The sequence below is a fragment of the Trematomus bernacchii genome, unplaced genomic scaffold, assembly GCF_902827165.1.
Source record: "Trematomus bernacchii unplaced genomic scaffold, fTreBer1.1, whole genome shotgun sequence".
In the NCBI taxonomy this organism is placed as follows: Eukaryota; Metazoa; Chordata; class Actinopteri; order Perciformes; family Nototheniidae; genus Trematomus; species Trematomus bernacchii.
In genome coordinates, this window is record NW_022988043.1 from 8,931,096 (window position 1) to 8,954,194 (window position 23,099).

The 23,099-nt window shown below is 40.6% G+C and overlaps 1 protein-coding gene across 3 annotated transcripts in view; it reads right to left on the reverse strand.

Annotated features, from left to right (window-relative positions):
* Positions 1-6,065: 6,065 nt before the first annotated feature.
* Positions 6,066-23,099, reverse strand: part of efna5b (ephrin-A5b) — an 85,989-nt gene continuing 68,955 nt past the window's right edge. For 2 of the 3 annotated variants that reach the window (XM_034118071.1, XM_034118070.1), the window contains 4 exons: positions 22,269-22,561; positions 10,055-10,120; positions 9,592-9,672; positions 6,066-8,087 (listed from right to left, as the gene is read on the reverse strand). In XM_034118071.1, the coding sequence (XP_033973962.1) occupies positions 7,960-8,087; positions 9,592-9,672; positions 10,055-10,120; positions 22,269-22,561 (568 nt within the window). In that variant the 3' untranslated portion in view covers positions 6,066-7,959. The remainder of the gene's footprint in view (positions 8,088-9,591; positions 9,673-10,054; positions 10,121-22,268; positions 22,562-23,099) is intronic. The other variant, XM_034118072.1, reaches the window with a different exon arrangement.

A 23,099-nucleotide genomic window follows, 5' to 3' on the forward strand; every position in this document is an offset into this window, starting at 1 on the left:
AAATGTAACTTGTCTATTTTGTGACTGTGAAGGAGAAAGCAGATATATGTGCATCAAATTATTCTGACTCTGATTGGCAGAAAAATGGGTTCATTTAATTCCATTTCTGTAAAATAACTTGATGCAGCTTAGTGCACTTCTGATGTTCCATTGAAGCTTCGTAAGTGTACAAACATTTTTATATAGATGTTATTTGAAGATCTACACTTACTGACAGTGAGACATTTGACGACCATTTAACAGTTGACAATCTAATTTACTTTTGTGTCTTAATTTGTTTCAAAGCAAATAAGCCAATTTATGTTACTTCTCTCCTTGTGAAATTAGTTGTCACTTCAAATGAAGAAATCTTCATTTGTATCCAAGTGTGAATACTTACTGTAACACTTCAGCCGGGGTGTGAAACACTGTGTGAAACACTGTGTGAAACACTGTGTGAAACCTGCTGTTTTCAGAGCGCTTCATAGCATCTGACCGCCTACATGAAACGCTGTTAACAATCTGTCCTGTAGTTCACATCTCACTGGGACCCTTTTCCCATTTTTTCAAGTTTAAAAATATGTTTACAATACCAGACATATCAACTTCATCCATAAAACATTACAGACCGAAACATGTGATCCTCAGTCTCAGTCATGACCCTCCAGTATCACCTCTTTCAATCTTGGTCTCATTTCCCTTGAAGTTCATATTTTGTAGTGGCGTCACATCTTCCCGTAATCCTCCTTTGGAGTGGCTGCAGACCCTCATCTCTCAGCCCTGAAGGTCAACATGTGAGAGGCATCAGTCAAATAAAATGACCTGCGTGAAACACGTTGCAGTGACCTCCACCTAAGCTGAGGGTAACCTTCTTTGTAATATTAAAAGACATACGGAGAGAAGCCTTGGGCATCGTAGGCTGATAATTGATGTAGAAACATAAATAAAACCTACTGCAGACCTTTGCCTCAACATCTTTGTTACAAAAGCATTTCAAGATGTTGCTTTCTAGTATTGAGACCCTCAGACACTTGTTGATACGGTTTATTATTTGAAATTCTGCAAATCATTCATGCATCGTTGAAGATAAAGATCTGTGACTCTGTTTTCTCCCTGGTACTGACTGATACAAATGACTTATACCTTATTTTATTTTGATGGGTATTGATTTACCATAGCTGAGTGGAAAGACACATTGTGCCTGTTTTTAGATAGACAAGATGTTTGAAATCAATGTTTTGTGCTGATAACTCTGCTGTAAAACACTGTGTTGATGGCTGTTTTATTTATCTTCTCTACACAGAATCTTTTTTTATTTTTTTATTTCTACAGTTATTTATATTTTTCTTACTTAACTTGTTCTGGAAACATGTTAAAGCTGTCATAAACCATAAATCCTGACCTTGAATTAACTTCCAAGTCTCTAACACTGTGACATTCCTCAGTGTGACTGAGACTCTGGAAATGTATTCAGCTTATCAGTTATTTGTGGCACAAGCAGCCTCCCCCTAACTCCCTCTCAATAAATACGGGGTTGACTAAGTTGATATGCCTCGGAGGCATTTTAAATATTCCCCCAAAAATATCTATTCATAAAGCGGGGCAACATAATTGGGTGATTTATGACCTTTTCACACCACTGGAGCGATTAACTGAAGACATCATTCAAAGCTGTCAATCAAACTGATTGTTCACATAAAACCAATAAGCAGCTGACTTTGAGAATAATGCCTTCAGAAGCCTTTTACTAAAGTGGCCTCTTCAAGACAGGCTCAGGTGCGTTGTTATGTTTTAAAATAGCACATCTGTATCTGAAAGCTGCACTGGCAGAAAGAGGAACAGAACCACAGGCACAGGTTATGTGCACATCCATGTTGCCATCTCATGAGGGACATGGTGTCAGTCTCATCCCAGTGCCCTCTTCTCACACAATGGTGGTCACAGACCTTGATTATGTTCATAGCTTTATAGTACATCTGGGACACATCTTCACATGAAGCTATCATTACCTTCAATTTAATGATCAGGCGCAGTGATTTGTCTTTATTGGTCTTCATAGACACACACACACCTGCATCTGCAGATCATTCCTTTGGTAATAACAGCAGGCAGAACGACTTGACACTAATTGGCTCATCATGTGAAGTGTGTTCTTGCATATGCTTAAAAAAGTACAAACCCTGGATGAGAAGGATGAAATTGTAAAGGATTTCATACTGATGATTGTATGACAAACACGATGTACTCTTTACCTTTCAAACAATATACTTCAGGAATCTGAGCGTTCTTGATGTTATTTATCAAATTCTTCTTCTACAGTATATGTACCTCCCATATGACGGACAATGTTTGTATATTATTAAGTGAAATCTTTATAAAATGGCTTCAATTGGCCTATCACGACCCCCCCCCTTTGGTCCTCAGGGCTGGCTGGCTCTGAGTCTAATTACCAGAGATAATGGAGGGTGAAGCTAAATGGCGCTGATGGGGTCCAGCAGAAGGTTATTAGGTGTCCTCATTAGTGCCCGAGTGAAGTGAAAGGAGGTTTAAGGTCTTATTCTGATCCTGATGGATGGTGTTCCTCTCAGTCTGTCTTTAGAGGGTGTGATTCCCCAGAGTAAACAACTAGGCAGGGGCATGGAGGGTGAGATGCGTATAAACGGGAGTGTGTGTGTGAGTGTGCATGGTTATGGTAATGGTGCATCCAATTTGGTACATGATTAGACATGATTATACCCAAGTCAGAGGTATATGTTTATTTGCTGTGTTAGTTACAGTTGGAATCTGTATTGCAGTATACATGTGCCATATGCATTGGCACCAATGCACAATGCATATGACCACCATGTGCCATATGCAGTGGCAGATTTAACAGTTATTTTGATTACAGGGCTAGGACAACCATCACAGTAAAATATGGCAGTTGTAATTTCATTTCTCTGTTAAAGGTTCAAAAAGACAAAAAAGAGTAACACAATGATCAAAGCAATTTATTTCTGTTTTATTGTATTACTCATAGTTGCTCAGACACGTGTATATACAAATACAGATAATTTTTTGTCAAATTTTTCGTTGTTGTCTATATACTGTAAAAGAGCAGGTTGGAAATATTCCCCACTGATGGCAAAGTGGAAGCGAGGTTTAAAGGTGAGGGAGCAGGAGAAGGTGGTGTGGTGGGGTTCATACAAGCACAAGAATGGGACAGGACAGGCTCACAAAATGAACAAGAGCTCATTGGCAAAAAGGGAGCTGATGAAAAGAGAGGCTTTGCCCTGCAGGCACAGAACCTGGATCGATGATAGGCATTACCCCGCTAACAATCCAGTTAAGGATTTGGTGCAGGGGGTGAACTAATCCTTGAACTGTGCCCAGGACTAACGTCTACTGTAGGGAGGAGTGATTCAGGGTTGTTAGAAAGGGAGAGAAAGTGAAGGGCCCTGTTGTAGTCTCTTGGACGCCAGCAGCCGTCCTGTGTAAAAGCACAATGGCAGAAAGCGTCTGTACACAGACGAGACTGCCAGGGCAGAGGCTGGAGGGCTAAGGCATGGGAAACACTCTTCGTTGCCAAAGAGGGTTGCCGCTTCCCATTCACTGCGGCAACAGCAAATGAGACACGCACACACACAAACTCAAATGTCTCACACGTTTTTTTCACACTGAAAAACGTCCACACGTATACACTCCCAGAACGCCTCCTCTTGGGAGAGCAGAAAGAAGATGAATAGTCAGGAGAGACAGACTGCAACTACATAGGATGAATTCAATAGATGGGTATGGAGAGAGTCAGCTTTAGGATAAATGAAAAACTTGCTTTTGAACTACAAAATGACTGTCCCCTACTGTAACTTCACAACAATGGTTTGTGTTATGTACATTTGTCATCTGTCACTACAGTTTAAATGACATCACTCAAATGGGGATGCAAAAACACACAACATGAAAGTGATCCAAAAATCTAACACGTCTTAAAGAAAAAGGAAAACAAGAGCAAAATAATACTTTCTTTAAAAAACTTTTTTGATATATTTTTTTTTTATGTCATCAAGTTCATGCGCATGCCACATAATGAAACTGGTGAGATCCTTCCAATAAAAAGCAGACCGTCCACTCCTGGCAGATCTTTAAGCTGACTAACATGCTTTCAAACACTGAAGGCAAAAAAGTACAAATAAGCCGTCCGTTAAGTCCAAAGTGTGTCTTTCCAAGGCAGGATCCTTATGAAGAGATGTGAAGGTTGGTGACTGGTTTGAAACATGTAACAGGTGAGCCAACCTTTTGTACATGGTGTACAGCTCCCACAGGTTTCCACTTCATATTAGCTCAAAGTTTCATTAGGCATTGAGGGTCAAAGCACACAATGCATTGTTTGAGTACAGTATACACTCCGCAAAACCCAGAGATAATACCGTATTCATTTTTTAGAAAAGACATAAGAACCAAATTAATACTTTAATATCAAACACTATTTACATCAAGTTTTCCTAATAATAATAGTCATAATCATCATCATAACAATAATAATAATTATACAGTTTAACAATGATCTAATTTTTTTGTCCTCCAGAAAGGTACAAAACAGATACTAACCTAACACTACTTGTTTTATGGTTGACTACCTCAGGATACACAGTATCCAGTTTATAAGTTGATCCTCATTTCCCATGTTAAGGTGTGTACAGAATAAACCATGGTAATAATAGCAATAATGACAAATAGTAGTATCGGTAACTATAAGAGAGTACAATTGAAGCTGGTTTCTGATAAAAGTCTAGTGTTAATCTGCTGACAAGCGTCCATTTTGTATCTTATGCGGTGCTCATTCCCTGTGGTGTTCTCCTGAAAATTAGTACCTCATTAGATGGCCTCGTCTCCTATTACTCCCCATAGCTGAGCTGCTATTCTGCTGTAATAGCATTGTTACCATAGCGTAAAAACAAATGGTAAAAGGCAAAGGCAGTCTTTCGGGAAAAATAAATGAAAAAAGGCCGCTACAAAAATGGAAAATAAAGCAAAAACATAACGGTGCATGCCTTCTGAGATAGCGTGATACTAAACAATAAGTTTGTCATTGAGTCAGGTGTTTTTTCAGTAGTGTTGCATGGAATTTAAGTTGTTTTGTCTTGTCGTGTTTTTTTAGGCACTGTAGTCACACCGCCTTCGGCTCTCTCCCATGTCTTTCTGACTCCCTGTGTGTTTGTCTCTCTGTTTCCTTAACTAACCAATTCTCTCAACTGCAAGGTCATTGGTGCTTTCAAACCCCCCACGATGGAAATCTACACCCCCCTCCTGAGACCCCCCAAGCCTTCCACCATCTATTTTTAATACCAGGAATAACTCCCCTTGCCACAACATGGGGTCCACATGCCTGTCATTTTGAACCTCATTAAAGAGTCACTTAAACCTGTAACATTAGGAGCTGAAGGTGGACATGCTCCTTTTCTTGCTCTGTTTCTCTCTATCTATCTTTCTTAACACTAGAACCGCCAGAGGTTTTTGTATACCTAAAACCGCCACCTGGGTCAAATTGACCCGCCATTAGAATGCATTGATTTTCAAGGTAAAATGTTCTTTTATTGAACAGTGAGTTTTGATCGCACAGGGATGAAACGTATACCAATAGAATCTGTGGACTCTCAGCTTTTCATATGTCACAGGGCTCGACATTAAAATGGACCGCTGGCCCGGAAGCATTATTTAGACACCCCGGCCAGCATAACGTACTTTCAACTCGCCCCACAGCTGTTTGCTGCGGAGCGCAGCGCGAGCAGTCTCCCGTGAGCGGGAGCGCACTCCTTCACTACAGACTGTCTCTATCTCTCTCTCTATCTATAACTATCTATCAATATATCTATCCATCTATCTCTCTCTCTCAATCTATCTCTCAATCTATAAGGAACCGCAGTAGACAAAAGGCGTTGCTATAGCAACACGTCATGTTTATATGAAAAGGGGTGGGGTCAATATGACCCGCTGGGCGGAAATAGGTATAAATGGCAATTTGGGCGATTTCTTCAATCTGACTTCACATTGACAATTTTTAACAACATAGGGTGCTACATAACACACTTTCAGGAAAAGTCACGGACTGGGAGACTTTAATATTTTATTGAAAAAAAGTTACATACAATAAAAAACAGCTCTGGGTCAAATTGACCCGATTGGCGGTTCTAGTGTTAACCAATTGGTGCCCTATTCTCAAACTAAAACTTGTCTCCAAAAGAAAGGAATTAGTTTCTCTATCCCCCCACATTTCTTGAAAACAAAGAAACACGGTCCATTCCTTTAAAAGAAAAGACGATAGCTTTCATGATGCTTGCATACCATGTGTATCTGTGGGAGCTGAAGGATGCTGAATGTCATTACTACACAGACATTTTTTTTTTATGTAAGTGCTAACATAAACCTGGCCCGTCTAAAAAAAGAGCTGGCATTGCTTTGAATTAAATGGAAAGTTTTTCTATTAACGCTACGTGTTTTCAACTAATGAGCTATGCATCAGGCCTGTAAAAGCTGTTCTAAAAACTGCAATAAACTAAATGTGAACTAACTAACATTTAATAAGAACGAGTCAAAGCTGTGGTTTAAGTGACAGTGAAAAAGCTATGGTACTGTGAATTTAAATGTATTTTCAAAATGTTTCCCATGACATCTGTTTTTCTAATTGAGGGGGCTGTCAGACAGTACAAAAATACATTAAAAAGTGTACAGTGTCTCCACTGAATATAATGTTTGAAGACACCATTGGCAAAAATAATTTAATAGTTTGAAAGTCTCCAATTTAGCTGTGAATCATTTTTTAAACAATCACTTAAACAATCAATATCCGATAAAAAAAGGTGTAAATGCAAATGTTTATGGGAGTGTTAATATTGATTAATACTCAAATGGAACGGAGAGAACAATTGCAGTCCTGCTCAGTAAACATTGCATTCAATGACTGTGACTGTGGCCGTGAAATTGTGTGATCAACTTTCAAAAGATATTGATCCTCGAGCTTGATAGCAGTCTACAAAGTGTCTGGTGAGAAAGTTTCAATTTAGCTGTTTTGTGAGTTGTGGTGAACCAGAGGTGTTTTATTGAGCGGACTGGCAAACTCTACACAAAGAGGGATGAGGAAAGAATGCCTCGTGTTTCAAAAGATTTTACACTCACTTGCTCTAAGCAGCTTATCCACCTTTACACACACACTTTGTATTCCTAAGAAAATTGGGCTCAACTTCAATCCGAGACAGTCTGAAGATTGGCGGGCTCAGGTGCATGCCATGTATGTATCTCTCAGTGCTGTGGTTTCAAATCTGACCTTGGCTTAAAAGCATTGCTCCTTTTTTCCAACATCTTCATCTTTCAGCTTTGAACTTTACTTCATTGTAAAATGGAGGAGCCAAAATCGGCTTCATATGAACCCAAAGAACTTATTCAAAACTATTTTCTGAAAGGCTTTTCAGAGGTCTCGGGACAATTTATTTTGTGTATGTACAGTTCTTTCTAAAACCTAGATGCTCTACATTCCTACTGTGTACTGCTGCTACTGTTTACAAGTGTAAAAAACCCTACTTCTATTGATTGTTAGTGTAGTTGTGTAGTTTGTATTTGACTCTCGAAACATGTTTCTGTGTATGTGCTGTTTATGTGTGTGTGGCTAAACATCAGTGCTGCAATGACATAAACATGATGTAAAGGGATGTCAAAAGTCACTGGAAAATAAGAATCACTAAGTGTCAAAAAAGGGATTTGGCATCTCAGTTGAAGGTTTGAGAGGGGAACTGTCTCTCCCACTTCCAAAATCAACTTTTGTTCACTCACAGACGGAGAAAGACCACTTAAATATATTTCTGAAAAAAAATAGAGGGTTCTTTGAGAAGCCTGCTCTGATGCCCAATCAAGCAAACACACTCCACCCAAATCCCGCCCCTTCCCTGCAGCCTCGGGCAGATTCAGGCCACGCTAGGTGTAAATGCCCTCCGGGGACAGAGGGGAGCGCTATAAAGTGAAGAGTGCTGATAGGCCGACCAGCAACAAAGCCAGGACTGGACTTGTTTTCTGCAGGTGCGTTGCAGCATTCGTTTCGTCACTTTTGGAAGGCTCAGCCGGTTCATGGCTGGTATCGTCTAAAGAACAGGAAAAAGGACCAAGGCGGTTGTTATTCATTGAACAATGTTGCTTCATTGCATCACAGACAAAAGACAACAATATACAATTAATGAACTTCCATATGTTTTAAGTGTGCCATACAAAGCTGTGAGCTATATTTGAAAATGAATACCAATTGTGGAGACTTCGTGCATTATGTGGGAGATGTTTGGGCTCATGTTTATTAAACTTTATGAAGTTGTTGCAATGAAGTCTGAGTTGCCTTATGAACTTGGGTTGCTATTTCATGCTTCAAATCATTTTGAATTAAATTCCCAGGTGAGGTGCCTCGTGTCTGCTTGGCATCAGTGTGTGCCCTCTGCACCATGGGGAGCAGCTGAACCATGCACAGCAAAGGATAGATAGACAGGAAAGAGGACCCGGGCAGTTACATCATTATATAAATGTGTGTGTGTTTGTTGTTTGTTCAGTGTGGAGGGACATGGCAACAGTATATGATGGTTGAATGCTTTAAATTCCCTTCTTTAGAGAGCGTTTTAGAGGAATGAGCCAAAAGAAGCATGCAAGGCGTGAGGCAGCCCTGAAAGAAGCAGGTAGATAGAACATCAGGCAGGACGAGAGGAAGATGGGCGTCATCAATGTCCTAGGATCTGGCCTTGTGGATGTGTGTGTCCCATTTATACACTTTGAACGTCATAGTAAACCTCCAATTTCAGATTGGAATACTTTAAAATAATGATTTCATATTCATAAACAGTCTTTTTTTAAATGTCATATGTTGGACAGGCTGTTATATATTCCCAGCGGGGCTTTTTCTGATCTTTGGGTGAGGTCCTGCTGGGAATGAGACGTCAGCATGTGGGTGATGTGTTTCAGTTCAGTGACTGGGCTAGACTCATGTATGAAGAAGACATAAAACCCCTCAGCGTTCTGAGCACTGAAAATAATCAATGCTGTGCTACAGAGCAAACAGCAACTCAGTGAGGAGCGAAACAGAAAATAAAAAATGGCAATGCTTTGGATGTTTCATAAATATATGTGTATGAACATATCATTAAATTATTATTTGTTTACACCGGTCAGATTGTTTAAAGCACCTACATTACTTATGTATTGGGTCAGAAGAAAAACACAAGTTATGTTATGGAGTACAACATGCAGTTGGAAATGACATTTAGGGTTAGTGAAAAGGTTTGAAAACAGTGTAAAAATGTGAGACATGCACTTCTATGAAAAAACCTCACATTTAAAGTAACACATTCATGAAAGCAATATGTTTGAAATTCATTATAAACACTAGTCAGTGTATTTCAAAATATATATCACCATGCATCATAGTCCATCAATACAATATACAAGCAATAGTAACAAGGCACAACATCTGGAGAAGCATCAGGCAAGAAGTGGAAGGACACCTCAGCTTCCAGGAAACGGCAGAACAGAACACAGAGCAGGAGACACATGTACAGATGTATGGAGGTCATACTGAAGAGAATCAAAAAAGCAGGAAGCCATACTAACCTCGTGGTTCTAATGTATTGTCTAGTTTGTCGTTTACGTCAAAAACGCGGTCATGTACGCCTATAGTTTTCACACAGCTGGCTATAACAGAAAATAGGGAGAATGAGAGATCATTAGAGGTTTATGCCAAATAGGTTAGTGACATTTGAAGCCCCCCCCCACTCAGCACTGAAATTAAACATCCCAAGCAACAAAGCTCATGGCAACATTCAGATGAGGTATGAAGTGACCTGGATTTCATTTAATGTGATTATATATCAACCTTTTCATGTTAAAGAAAACTTTTTCTTGGTGGGGAAGTTTTTGTGATAAATGAAAGGGATATGTTGGACAGTGAGCACAAGGTGATTGAGGAGGAAGTGAGGTAACCAGAGAAGTAGACATAAACTGTTTTGATTTTCAATCCAAATGTGTACTTCAACCAGCTCGATTACAAAGCCTTGTGTTGGATGCAAAAACGTACTTGATGGTCGGACGAAAACTTTGAGCTTCAGGCATGTTTTCCTCCCGTTCTCAGCAATGGTGGAGGCTGAAAAACAAAACAAGAGACAAATATAAAGAGGATGTTAATAAAAGACTAAATGTAGCATCACATGTGTACTTTACATATTTCTGACTGTGTTTTCCCCTTTAGAAAAAGCTCTGCATGAATAGATGTTTAATAAGGACTACTTTCTTCCCTGTAGACTGAGGTAATCTATTCAGAAAAAAAAAAAATGGATGCTTAATGTTGACTCTTAAAAGGATTTTGTAGGGTTAGTCATGGTTCTTGTACAATTATAGCCAGAAAGTATTTGCAGATGTGTTAGGCAAATGTCTCTTGGGAAACCTGAGTGCTGCGTCCACAGTTTAATTGAAGCGTTTTAGAACAACTGGCAGCATCTTAAAAAGGATCAAGTACATTTGCATCCTTTAAACAATGTTCGAAAGATATCATGTTGTGCCAACACGTCGCATGTTTACTATATGTATTTTTCCATCAATAACAACCTCAAAGCTCTTCTAGCGACACAAAGTTCACACACCGAGGATACAGTATATGTCCTGCATGCGCGGATGGTTTGTGGTTGCTGTCAGGAAATGGATCCCTTCCTGTCAAGCCCATCGGGTGTGAATCTCTGAGTGTTAGCTACCATAGTGGTTGTATCACATCTTCTAAAAATATCTCATGCGGAGAGCGTGTGCAAGAGAGTTTTGTGTGTGTTCTTGTGTGTATGTTTGTGTGTGTATTTGACCACTAATGGTGTTGTGTTGAGGCACCAGGTGCTGTCTCCTGTAGACAGAATAGGGGTCAAACACATGTCAGCTAGAGCATGGGGGCTGTGCAATGTGTGCATCCGTCATGACAGCAGGAAGTACAGTATTTAAAAAATGTATGCTGTTGTCTCATGTCAGGACCTAATGCACCATATGTCCCATTATTGGGATATATTAACGCTATTTATTGGTAACTAGTTTTCATTTCCATTATCCCCTCATCTCCAGAGAAATGGTGAAGTGTCCACTTATATGTCTTTCGGGCATCATTTTATGTCTTCTGTGGATCATTCCACAGCTGATGCAATGAAGCCAAGCATTTCCAAAGGCTACCATTTGGGATCTGTCAACTCCTCTCTAGTGAACCTTTACCTTACCCCTCCTTTCCTTCCCCTCTCTCCCAGCTGTGTCACCCTCTCTTCTCGTCTGTCAGCGTGGCCATATCCATTCATCAAAGCTCAACTGACTCGGCTTCATCATATTTTACAGCACACAGCTACCAATGCGTGCACATACATATGCCCATGCATACAAGATGCAGATTTGAATGTCTACCTGTGTGTTGTTCAACGTCCTCTTAAATAACAGTATTTATGTACAATACTCTGATCTCTTTCTCTCTGTCTGCAGAATGTTTTACATTCAAACATGTTTGTAGACATTGCTGCAATCAATGTTCCAGCATATATTTTATGTTAAGGCCGTCTCTGAAGCCTTATGTTCATTAAGATAATTATTGACTAATAACTTTGGAAAAGGGTAAGAAAAGATGGAAATCAAATCCTTTCTTGCATGGTCTGTACACCCGATTTAACCTGAGATCAAGATGCCAGTTTTTAATTAAATGCATTTTGCGTACTCTTTCAATAACTTCCTCTGTGCGGAACCTTCTTTACAGCTCATCAAGCTCTCTCTCTATCCCTCACAACCTCGCCGTTACATTTTAATGTTGTCGCTTCATCGGCTATTTCTTAGTTATGTGTCAGTGTGTAAGCTAGGTGACTCAAGATCAGACGCCCTTTTTCACAGCTCAGTTCATATTCAGCAGATGCAGAGAGGGAAGAAAGTGAAGGCAGTAGAGAAAGGGGGCCTTATTATTTCGGTGTGGAGGCAGCCGATGACACACTAATGAACCTTGACCACAGCCGCTCACCCACTCAGTCATGTATACACACCAGTACCCACACAATTTATGTCACTCTTCTTATTGCTCCACTTCTCCTTCCACCACAACTTAATTCACCCATATTTAATGTGTGCACACAATGGGCAAGCACACACATAGACATACATCTCCAGATGTCTTATCTTCATCATTGTGGCAGGCAGAGCTGAGTCGCAGAGCTGAGTCGCAGCCATCGACACCAGCCACTTAGCAAACGCAGCTGATCATTACAGAAGTATGGCCCCGATAAAAATGGCAAGAAGCATATGGGAGTCTCTGTCATGATGACAGTGGGTGAAGCTGTTGTGATGTTTAGAGATGTGGCTATATCACGCTATCCACCTCCTACACACAGAGAACAATGAACAAAATGTGCGAGTGAACAAATATCAAGATTGTGTTATAAAACTACCTTTCACCAATTGTAAATTCATATTTACACTGGAATTCATTCCTTGATCATTTGCAGGAAAAGTATAAGGCTTAAACTCCTTGGTGAAAAATCAACTAAATCAATTCAACTGAACTTGGATGTTGCCATTGTGTTGGCATGCTGCAGATAACTGATGTGCGTTGCTGTACATTTTAGACTACAAAGGAAAGATTAAGGTTTGGCTCTACATTCCTTTCTTGCTAACAGCTCTTCATACTGGTGTGTTTGATGAGGATCCCTGCACCCGGGACCAAACTGTCCGCGACAGCGCCTGTTTATTTTGGATTAACATGCTGCTGAGGGCCAGCTTATTGTTCTTGCAGGCTGTAACATCAACACCTACTATTCTGGTTCCCATCAGGCAAGCAGCCTCAACCATCAATCCATCCAGCCTGAGCAAGTGGCTGCTTTGAAGGACAGAGGCCCTGAAAAGATGTCCCAGAGACCGGAGGGGGAGGAAGGCGGGGGGGGGCGAGGTCGGGTTACTCCTCCAAGCCATGTCCCCTGGCTAGTAATGGCTGGTCCCCTCAGTACACTGCATTATGCATCAGCATTAAGGCAAATGGAATGAAGCAGAATCCAATTACGGCAGAACAAACAGGTGGGCTCAGTGCGGCTTAGGCACAGTATTGTTTCAATCACAGCCCAAGCCAAGTTTTATTGCAACTGTAATGTTATCTGGAAAACACATTTCCGTTGCCTTTCAATGAAAGATTCAACAGCACATTCCAGACATGAGGACATAAAACATGTGTCTGTCGGGATGGGAATCTAAAGCAAAGTTTACGCTGGCTAAATGCAGTAGATGATATCATGGCAGGATATTGAATTCTGAACCATCATTTAGGAGGTGCAATGGCTCGGCTGTAAAAGAACACTGCGAAACTACAAGTAAAAGCTTTTTTTGCTAGACTTTTACATTCAATCAGTTAACCAAGATGTGCTCATTTGATGGAATCACCACAACCAGAATGCTCAATGCAATATTGCAGACTAGTAAGCATTGTGTGAGTGGTTTACAATCATTTGTAGAGTAAAAGTTTAAAGTTCCTTCTTTTGACAACTATGTTTAAGAATCAATCCATTGAGACGCCAAATCTCCACAAATCTGATAACATACTGTGACAACCAACGCTTAACTTTTGATATAAAAGTATTTCTCAGCGAAGAACCCCAGCTCTCTAAAGTCATGTATCCCATGATGTGAAAATGCCAAATTATTAGCATCATGTTAGCATGCTTCTAGTCGGCAACAGGCCTCCAGCTGGTTTTAATAATGGTGCTCTAATCCTTTGATCCCTGCTTATTTGTTAGGATGGGGCGGGTTAAACAGAATGCCCTGCAAAGTTGTGTCCAGCGCTGAGCATTCCTAGCGAGCTAATTCTGCCAGCTCTCTGAAAAAAAAGCCGCTGGCCTTGTCTTTGATTCACTGAGATTACTCATGTGGATTTTAGGTCCAGGAGTCTGAGTTTACTTAAACCGGTGTCCAAGAGAGCGGACACACATTGACAAAACATAAACACATGCAAAGCTCCTTTTCAGAACATTTGTGCCATCTACCCTCGTCTCCAACCATTTAATTAGACAGTTTGCAGCCAGAACACATCTCTTCCATTCTGTGTACAGAAATCACTGCCGGGATTCATTAGAGTCTCCTTCGCTCTCAGGTTGTGGAATCAGTCAACAAGGACAATGTTAAATAAAAAACACCCAGAAAAAACCTTGAATATAAGAGAATAGTGGGAGTTTTAGACAGAGAAATAGAGAGAAAATATGTGTATGACCCCTTCAATAGGTAATATTAACTTCTACACTGTCCAAAGTAATTTCTTTAATGCCTACAATCGCACACACATACAGTGCAGTTCATGTGAATTTAAATTCTTTTCAGACGTACTCGAAATGACTGAATGTCCTTCACAAAAAGTCCTTTCCACATTCAACCAGTTAGCACACATTCTTACCAAGACATCGTGGAACGAGGGAAAGAATACAAACTGTATGTGTGGTTGTATGCCCACACAAAATGTGCGCGTGTAAGAAGATGGAGGAGACTATCCACTGAAGAGGCTCATTAACCAGATGCTACCACAGCGAACACACAATAGGAGGGAAGGAGGAAGCTGGGAGGAGCAGTGAAAGAGGAGGACTTAGATTCATACAGCCGAGGGAACATAAACTGTCCCCCCCGGTGATATCTGGCCTTTTGCTCTTTCCTTGCATCTTACAACCTCCGCCAAAAAGGAACCAAAGTCATTTCTCATGCCGCTTACTCCGAGGTGAAGAGGTTACAAGCAATGAGGAAAAGAGTGAGAGAAACATGGGGAAAGAGCAATGAGTCGAGATGGAAAAGTGAGTTGAAATCGATAAGGCCTAATTAAACAATGCACTACTTTCCTCGCAGAGTGTGGGGACAAAATCATTTGCATCTGCTATTATTTAATTCTACATCAAGTGTCATTATTTTGTTAAAGATAAAATAATAATCTAACAAATCACTTGAAAATGCAAAGCAACTAGAGTCAGTTAACCTTTGAATCAGCTCATTCATGTCTTCACACCCAACAATAATGTGCTTTTTTAATCTAAAGGGGGTTTGGCTTTTTAAAGCAGCCACACAATAATTAATACCTGTATATAATATGGTTTCATTACTGCACTCAGTGTGTCCCATAGAATCATAATATTATTATTATAGCAGATTATACATCCACTGATTAAAGGAGAAAAAAAAACTGTGTGTGTGTATTAGCACAAATGTGTGTATTCGGGGAAGAATGAATAAATGGGGAATAACCAATTCAACATGACGACCAATGGACTGGGTTAATATTTCAGTGTACGTGTTAATGGTTTAATGGCTAAGGATAAAATGTCCTTGGCTTTGATAAAGGGAACCATAATGAGTTCCTGAAGACGGCTGTTAGAAGCATGAACAACATTAGGCTGAGAGGAACCATGTGCCCTCGCCTGCCCTACTTCTCATCTGATGCCTTGGCTTTCTAACAGCCTTTCAGTTTCTGTTTCTCAGCAGACAAAGTGATGACTACTTTATTGGCGTTCAAACTCAAAGTAACTTGATTAGAGACTTTTGTCTCCTTCCTTGCTTTCACTGAGCTGTCAACAAGTGCAACATGACTTAGCTCATAGACTATTATTAGCCAACTCTGGCAAATGATTTATCTGGCTGGTTGACTGTTTTCACTTTATTTTAAAAAGGAACTCTTGAAACACCAATGAGCATGTAATAACCAGACCGTAAACTATGTATTTGTATGTTATTGGAGCCAGTAGACCCAGCTGCCTTAAAATGTTTTAATGTGTGTTGAATGTTCATATTCAGATTGATGACACATTTAAGACTTGTCAAAATAAAGTGTCATAGTAAGGCCACTATAAGCCAGAAAAGCTTTAACACACTGTAACTTGGTTTCACAAGTCTTGTGATTACAACTTGAAGGATGAAAAAACCTAGCGTTCTTCCAAATAATATGTCATACTTTTTTGTTTTAATTATGGTTCTAAAGGGCAGTGCTGAGGTTTACTTGGGTTAAATCTTTTCATGTAAATCACAAAATATGTATACTCCAACGTGCCACGCATTGACCCCATTGCGACATTTATGGAAGCACCTGCGTGACGGACATGCAGGGTTCTCCCTTTCTTTTGTCACCCTCCTTTACATGTCTAGCATGCATATGTCCTTGAAAGGAAGTGCAAAAATCTGGTGCAAAAGACACACAGGGAGAAATAGTTTTGTAATACCATCGTAGAATTAAAGGAGAGAGATGCGATGAAAGGGGGGACAAGAAATGATGTTGTAACCAGGGGAGGCTGAGTTGGTGGAATGTCTATCCATCTATCAGGATTATAATAATGCATTCCAGACTGGGTGCATCTGCGTGGCTTTTTGTATGTCTGTTCATGCGTGTGTATGCATATTGTCCATCAGTGCATGTGTATCCATGCAAGTATGTGTGTGTAGCTTTTTGTCACATTACTCCGTTTTGTCAGATCATTTCTGAATCCTGGTGACAGGGTTGATTTTTTATGTGAATGTATGAGAGGGCTGAGTTATGATGGTGTCCATATACATGCTCCCTCCCTGTACCACCAAATGGAACAGCACCGGCCCTTTGTCATTATTAGCAGACCTCCCATAGCTCTACAACAAAACACAGAGTGAATACACCGTCCCCTGCCTTTATTTCATTTATCCATTAAAGCTTTTCCTGCTCCTGCTACCGCCTGCTACACGATCTGTACTCCTTTCTACTTTTGAAGGAGAAAGGCGTTTCACAGGATTTACGAACTATCAGATGACAGCTATGTCACAGAGAATCGGTTTGAGCTCTCTGTGTGCAAGTAGCAGTCCAGTAAAGTTGAAGTGAGGTTTTTTGAAAAAGCCTTTTGGATATAAGAAGGTTTTTCTTGCCTGGTATTTATGATCAACTCTAGTCTTATGTTGCATTTTGCATATTGGCCTATGGGCATCTACAGAGTGATTGAAGCCTCACCAAATATTTTTCTCTTTGTAATTTAACACGGATAGAATCATCGCCCACCTCTGGATTTTGTGTTTTACCATTAAACAAATGTTCATTTGATATCAGCCACAGGCTCCCCTAAGCTCTCTAAAGGGTTCTAAAATATCCTTATTTTACATCCAAATAAATATCTTTATAAATAAATGGATCCACATTTAAGACGCAAACAATTTTTTATGGTGCTTTCGAAGAGAAGCATCACCAGTCCTTGAAAGCGAATGAGTCAAACCACAAGAAAACGACATCTGTTCTGCCTACAATCTGCCACTGCATGATCGCATCAAGTGCTTTCCTATCTGCCACCCATCTTACACGCCTAAAACACCATAACTCGGCTCACTCATCTCTTGCAGTGTGCTGCAACTGATATTGGATTGCTGCCCTTTTCAGATTAAAATCACTCAAATAGGAGATTGTGGATTGTGTCCATATTAGACTAACGTGCGTGCATCAGCATTCTGCGAGATGGGTTCACTTAAACCATGAATGCACTGTGATCTCTGACCCAAGAAGTGCTGTTACTGTCTGCTTATCCCTTGTGTCAGTCACAGAGGCTGTAACACATTTCTACAGTAATACTGTATTTTGCTCAATTGTTGCATAGTGGCCATCATTACATTACCCTCTGTATCTTCCTAAGTCTGGTACATTTGACATGTTTAATATATTTCTATGATAGGTATTTTGCTCTCTGTCATGTGTTGTTTTGGATAGCAGAAAAAAAACACAGCTGAGTGTTGTCTCCACAAAGATCAGGCTCCTGACTGACTCCAGCTTGTCTTCAATTACCTGCCAGAGAGGAAAGGCTGACACTAACAGAAATGAAGAATTATGACCTCCATTCGAGTAAATTCCCTCCGTCCTGCTGCCGTTGATTAAGCTGTTTCTGTTGTTGAAGCAGATGACAGCAGAACCCTGTCTCCTCTCTATAATCTTATCAGAGATACAACAAATCAACCCTCGACCCGCATCAAACTCATAGGGCGAAAACACCATTAACGGGAATTTTCACTGCAGGAATATGATTTGACAGCTTAATTTTCATCTACAAACAAGAACGCTAATCAATCATGTCACTGAGGGCGGATTTTTCATCCCCCATTCCCTCAGGTCATTTGGCTACAGAAAGTTATTCGAAATGAGGAAAAGATTAATTTTATGACTCTGTGTATGAGCCCTGTTCAGTAAGTATACAGTTTATATATATATATATATACATATATATGCTGTGTGTAGTAAACATGGTTAATCTGAATGGATACTTGAGTGGAATCAGTGTAATATTGATTATGAATAACTATTCTTTCTTCATTAGGACTATCCTTCCACTGCAGTGCTATGAAACCAGAGAGAAAATGCATTTAATGTATTTCCCTAGATGATATACTGTTATGTCTCAAGTGGATGGGGCCGTTGGAAGTTAACTATTGCTAACCTCTGCCTTATGTGCTCATGGATAGTGGCCTCTGCCTCGGGACACATTGACATTTCTGTTTAGTGCAGGTGTAAAGTATAGCCACTTTCAGCGGGTAATGATGCATAACATTTTCCCCTGTTAGCTACGCTACACTTTGCATTCACACAATGTAGGCAAACGGGCTTCAAGGGCAAATACTGACCACTGTGTGTTGTGCTGAGCTGCACTTAACATCATACGTTTTAAAGAGAAAGTCTTTGTTGAAGCTAGTCATAGGCTCTGTTTGTGGTGTGATGTATTTTGAAATGTAACTTATAAGAGACCTTGTGTCAATAGAAAGTAATGTGTTTCATAAACATTCAATAATGAAAGTAATCACCCACTAATTGCTGTTGGAGATTCATTATTTAGACATTTAGCCTTGGGTACTTGAACATTTCTATGCCCAGTGGAAGCTGATAAGATGAATATTTAATGATACCTGGGTAACAAACATGGGTCAATTCAGGTTGTGCACAAAAGCAAGCAAGCCATCAAATACATTTGATTCCCCTACGTTGTAGGTCCTAAAAAGTATTAAACTTAACATGTTTTCATTTCAATTCAAATTGAGAGTGGTATGAATACTTTTAAAAGCCTGTATACTCACTTAACTAATTCCGTGTTTTGACCGAACTTTGCAACATGTTTACTCGTAGCTGAATCAGAACGTTGTATTTATTACATTTGTAAGATTAAAGGATAATTAAAATGATGTAACCCGATGCAAGCTGGAAGGTTTTTTATGTTTCTACTTCTGGGGCATGAGGAAGACTTCCCGATGATGAAGATGATGATGATGATGATGATGATTATGGTAGTGATGGAAACAGATGTTGCAGATAAATTGGCAGGTGTAAGTAATGCAACTACCTCCCTCTCAATCTTCCTCCTTGACTTCCACATTCTGTCCACTAAAGAAACGGTCCAATCCATCAGCAGCATCTCCCATGCTACTTATGGACATCCAGGCCGGACACATTGGCAGTGGGAAATCACATGTCAGACCACTTCATGGTAGATGACTTTAATATCCGTAACAGTAGCCAGAGAGGCTATACGCTAGAATCATTCAATAGCCAATGAAGCCGCGGGCCTCTAAACCAATATGGCGTGCACCAGCAGAATGGATGTGTTCCATGGGAGCCCTGTCGGTCGCAGTGTAATTTAATCTAGCCCTTAGGACAAGCATCTCTCAACAGAAATGGAAAAAATATATGTTAGAAATACAGACTTGAAGGAGTGGATGAATTGTATAACCCTTCGCTAACCCCAATCTACGCTCACAACTTCCAAGACTTCCATTTTTTCCTCATCTCATTTAGTATGTCAATGCAAAATCTGTGTAATTTTTATCAGACAAATGGCCAAACACCTAGAGTTGAAAGGCCTCTGAAAGAAGATCTCAGGCTATTTGTTTTGTAGACAAGCTTAACGGAGAAAACACCTTTCACCACAGAAAAAACGTAAAAAACTTTAGGGAGGAGCTTTTTGTTTTTCTACTCAGTCTCTAACTCTGAAGTGTAACAGAGCAAGAAGAGGGAGAGGGAAAAAGGCGGGGAAACGCATGAAATGAGAAAAGGACAGAAGTGTTGGCTGGCTGTCAGGTTAACTGCTTCATAAAAAGGTGCCAATTTAAAAAACAGACATCAGTGTGTAGAGCTCGGCTCAGCAACGCTCTCGACTCTTTCAACGCTGTCTCAGAGAGAAGGAGAAAACACAAAGACTTTGACAGCCACCTAGAGATGCATTAACACCTCATGCCAAACTTTACAGATAAACACATACAAGAAGCACAACCTGCAACATTTAGCAGGAAGACATTAACTGTCAAAACTGACACCCCTTCTGAGAAGGAATTTATAGTTTTTCTCATACATTGGCCCACAAAGTCCTTCAACAGACGCAGACATGCATTACACTGCATAATGTTGCACTCGTGCCACCGATAGGAGAACATAACCATGCTTCCTGTTTTGTATTATCAGCGTGTCCCTGTGACAAATGTGTTTTGAGCGAGTGGCAGAAACGGCACCTAGTGACAGTAACTCCTCCGTATAGCCTGTGAGGGGAGGACAACTCAACTCCATTCCACTCTATCACCTTGCTTTGATAAAACCTAATTTCCCAGGGGCTTCAACTTCAGATGAACTCCGTTAGGCTCAGTTTCTATGCCTAGAAGCAGACAACTTAATATCTAACGCAAGTTGAATAAGAGCATAACATAATGCAGAGAGGACGGCAGTATTTATTGTGGGATACAGTATTGTGTAGCAGGGGAAGTGAGGTATAACTTTCAAACTGTCTCAATTTAACTCCCCCGTGAATTCCATTGCCATTTTAGGGAAGAGTTCTCCATGAGCGATGAGAGCAGAGTGAAAAGCTTGGATAAAAGCACAGCATGAAAGCACCTACTAGGATCACTGTAATGCCACTCTCAAAGCTCTGTGGTGAAGTTGTGAAAACATGGGTTAGGGAAAGCGTGTAACTATATCTCTCAGGCTTTGTTGTATTAAAGGAAAAACATAAGGTCAGAAAGGGGTCATCTGAGTTTGTAATTCATGTCAATTTAAGTTTTTTAGGTTCATATTTTTCTTTTAATGCATGTCGGGATTTGTGTAGCTTTTGGAAACATGCACAACATAATTAAACATCTAATATGAAAATAACATTGAGATTATCACTGCAGACAATGATACTATTGTTAGGCCCCGGCTCCACGAGGACAAATACGGCAAAACGCATCGGAGTAACGCAAATGCAACCGCAAAAAACCTTCCGTCCCCACGCAATATACACCGGATTGTGTCAAGCTCCACGAGACGGCTCCGTTTACATCCAAACGCTGGAAAAGCTGCAGTACATATGCCGAACCTGTACGTGGCGCTGTAACTTCCTCCACAAAAGCAGCGAAGAAGAATGGTTGTCATGGCTGCACTTCTGTGTATTCTCCGCGGTGGGGGCCGACAGAACCGGGCAGAGTTTTTCGCCGGTCAGCGTGTGTTAAAGTTTAAATCTTCCGGAAAAAATTATAAAAGTGCCGGTCAAAGGTCTTCATTGTTATTTATTGAGCTTTAAAACAAATTAATAACGACGATATAATGATATATAATCATCAAATACATCTCTTTTTCCTCTCTTCTGACAGCGTCAGTGTCTGTCTCATGCAGCAGCTGATCCTGTAATGAGTGACCCGACAGTAAAAATGAACATATTTATAACTAGTTTAGGTAGTTTGAGAGGTAATTAAAATAGCTAAGGGTGATGATCTGACTTGAAGTGTGTGTTTTGCTCCCGCTGCATCACAGCGGCAGGAGCTGCGTGTCTCCGTCCTGTCAGATTAGACTTCACTCGCGTTTATGTCCATATCGAGATAAAGATAAATAATCTGAATTCAAGGAGGAGCTCCTGTAGATGTTGCACAAAGAACTGTAGCATGGTCAGTAGCGACTGGAGCACGATAGCAACCCCGCGGGGGAGAGGCGGGGCTATGAAAACGAATGACCGTATAGGCGACTCCACGGCCCCGTTGGACCCCCCAGAGCGCTCAGTTCCCAGATCTATCCACCTTTGGACCCGTTGTCGTTTGCGGGGTCTGTTTTCTACGTTTCCCTTACGGCGTCGTGGAGCTTAGAGGGCTATACGCATGAGAAATATGCGGATTCAACCAGTTTCCGTCCTCGTGGAGCCGGGGCCTAAATGTACTCAGAAGGGTGAGAATTAAAGGAAAAGCCTAAATAAACATTTAGTTGTTTACCCTTTGTTACCCCTCAGTGTAAACAGTATTCTATTCAAAAAGCCATCATGATGGAGACTCACATATGTAGTAGTATTCTCTGCCCGGTCTGAACTCAAAGCCCAAGGAGAACGGAGTGAAGAGCTGGAACTTCTCTGAGAACTTGAGCGGCCCGTTGGGGGAGTGCGGCCTGTTGCACTCCCAGCGTTTGTAGCCCTTGGCGGTTTGGTCGCATGTGCTGTAGCCATCGTAGTTAACCATGTAGAGGATGTAGCGCTCTGTCCGCTCTTCAGGCACCGAGTCTTCATAGTGAGGGCAGTACACATCCAGGTAGTCATTTATGCATACGTCGATGTGGTAGTCTCCACGATGGAACCTGATGGTTAAAAAGGAGGAAAAGGTTCATTTTTATATCTATTGTTATTAAGACAAATCTTATAATCCTAATACGTCTGTGTATTGATGCATCAACATTGCTTCAATAATCACAGATAAAAGGCTGTTTAAATTCAGAACATATGCAGAGAATGCAGGTGTGATCTCTCTGCATTCTTTCAATGCTGTGTGGACATTTACAAGCCTCAGCTCTCTCATCTTCTGGCTCCAATACATTTGTGTGGGTTGGTTTATCTATAAATCAGTCATTGCAACATATATTTACTCACACATGCACATATCTGTGTTCCCAACGCATCCATGTCTGAAAAAACATGCTTTCAAGAAAATAGTTTAACGTCTCTTGAAAGAAAAAGACACTTTTTCTTTAGTACTTTTTCCACAAAAAACTAAACAGACAGCAAGCCAGAATGATCACGGAGATACAGGATGGCCCAGACAGTAAATGTCAGGAGAGGAAAAATACAGAGCCTGGCTGTCCCTGAGGGCTGTGCGGTGAGGCATCTTTACAACTGCAA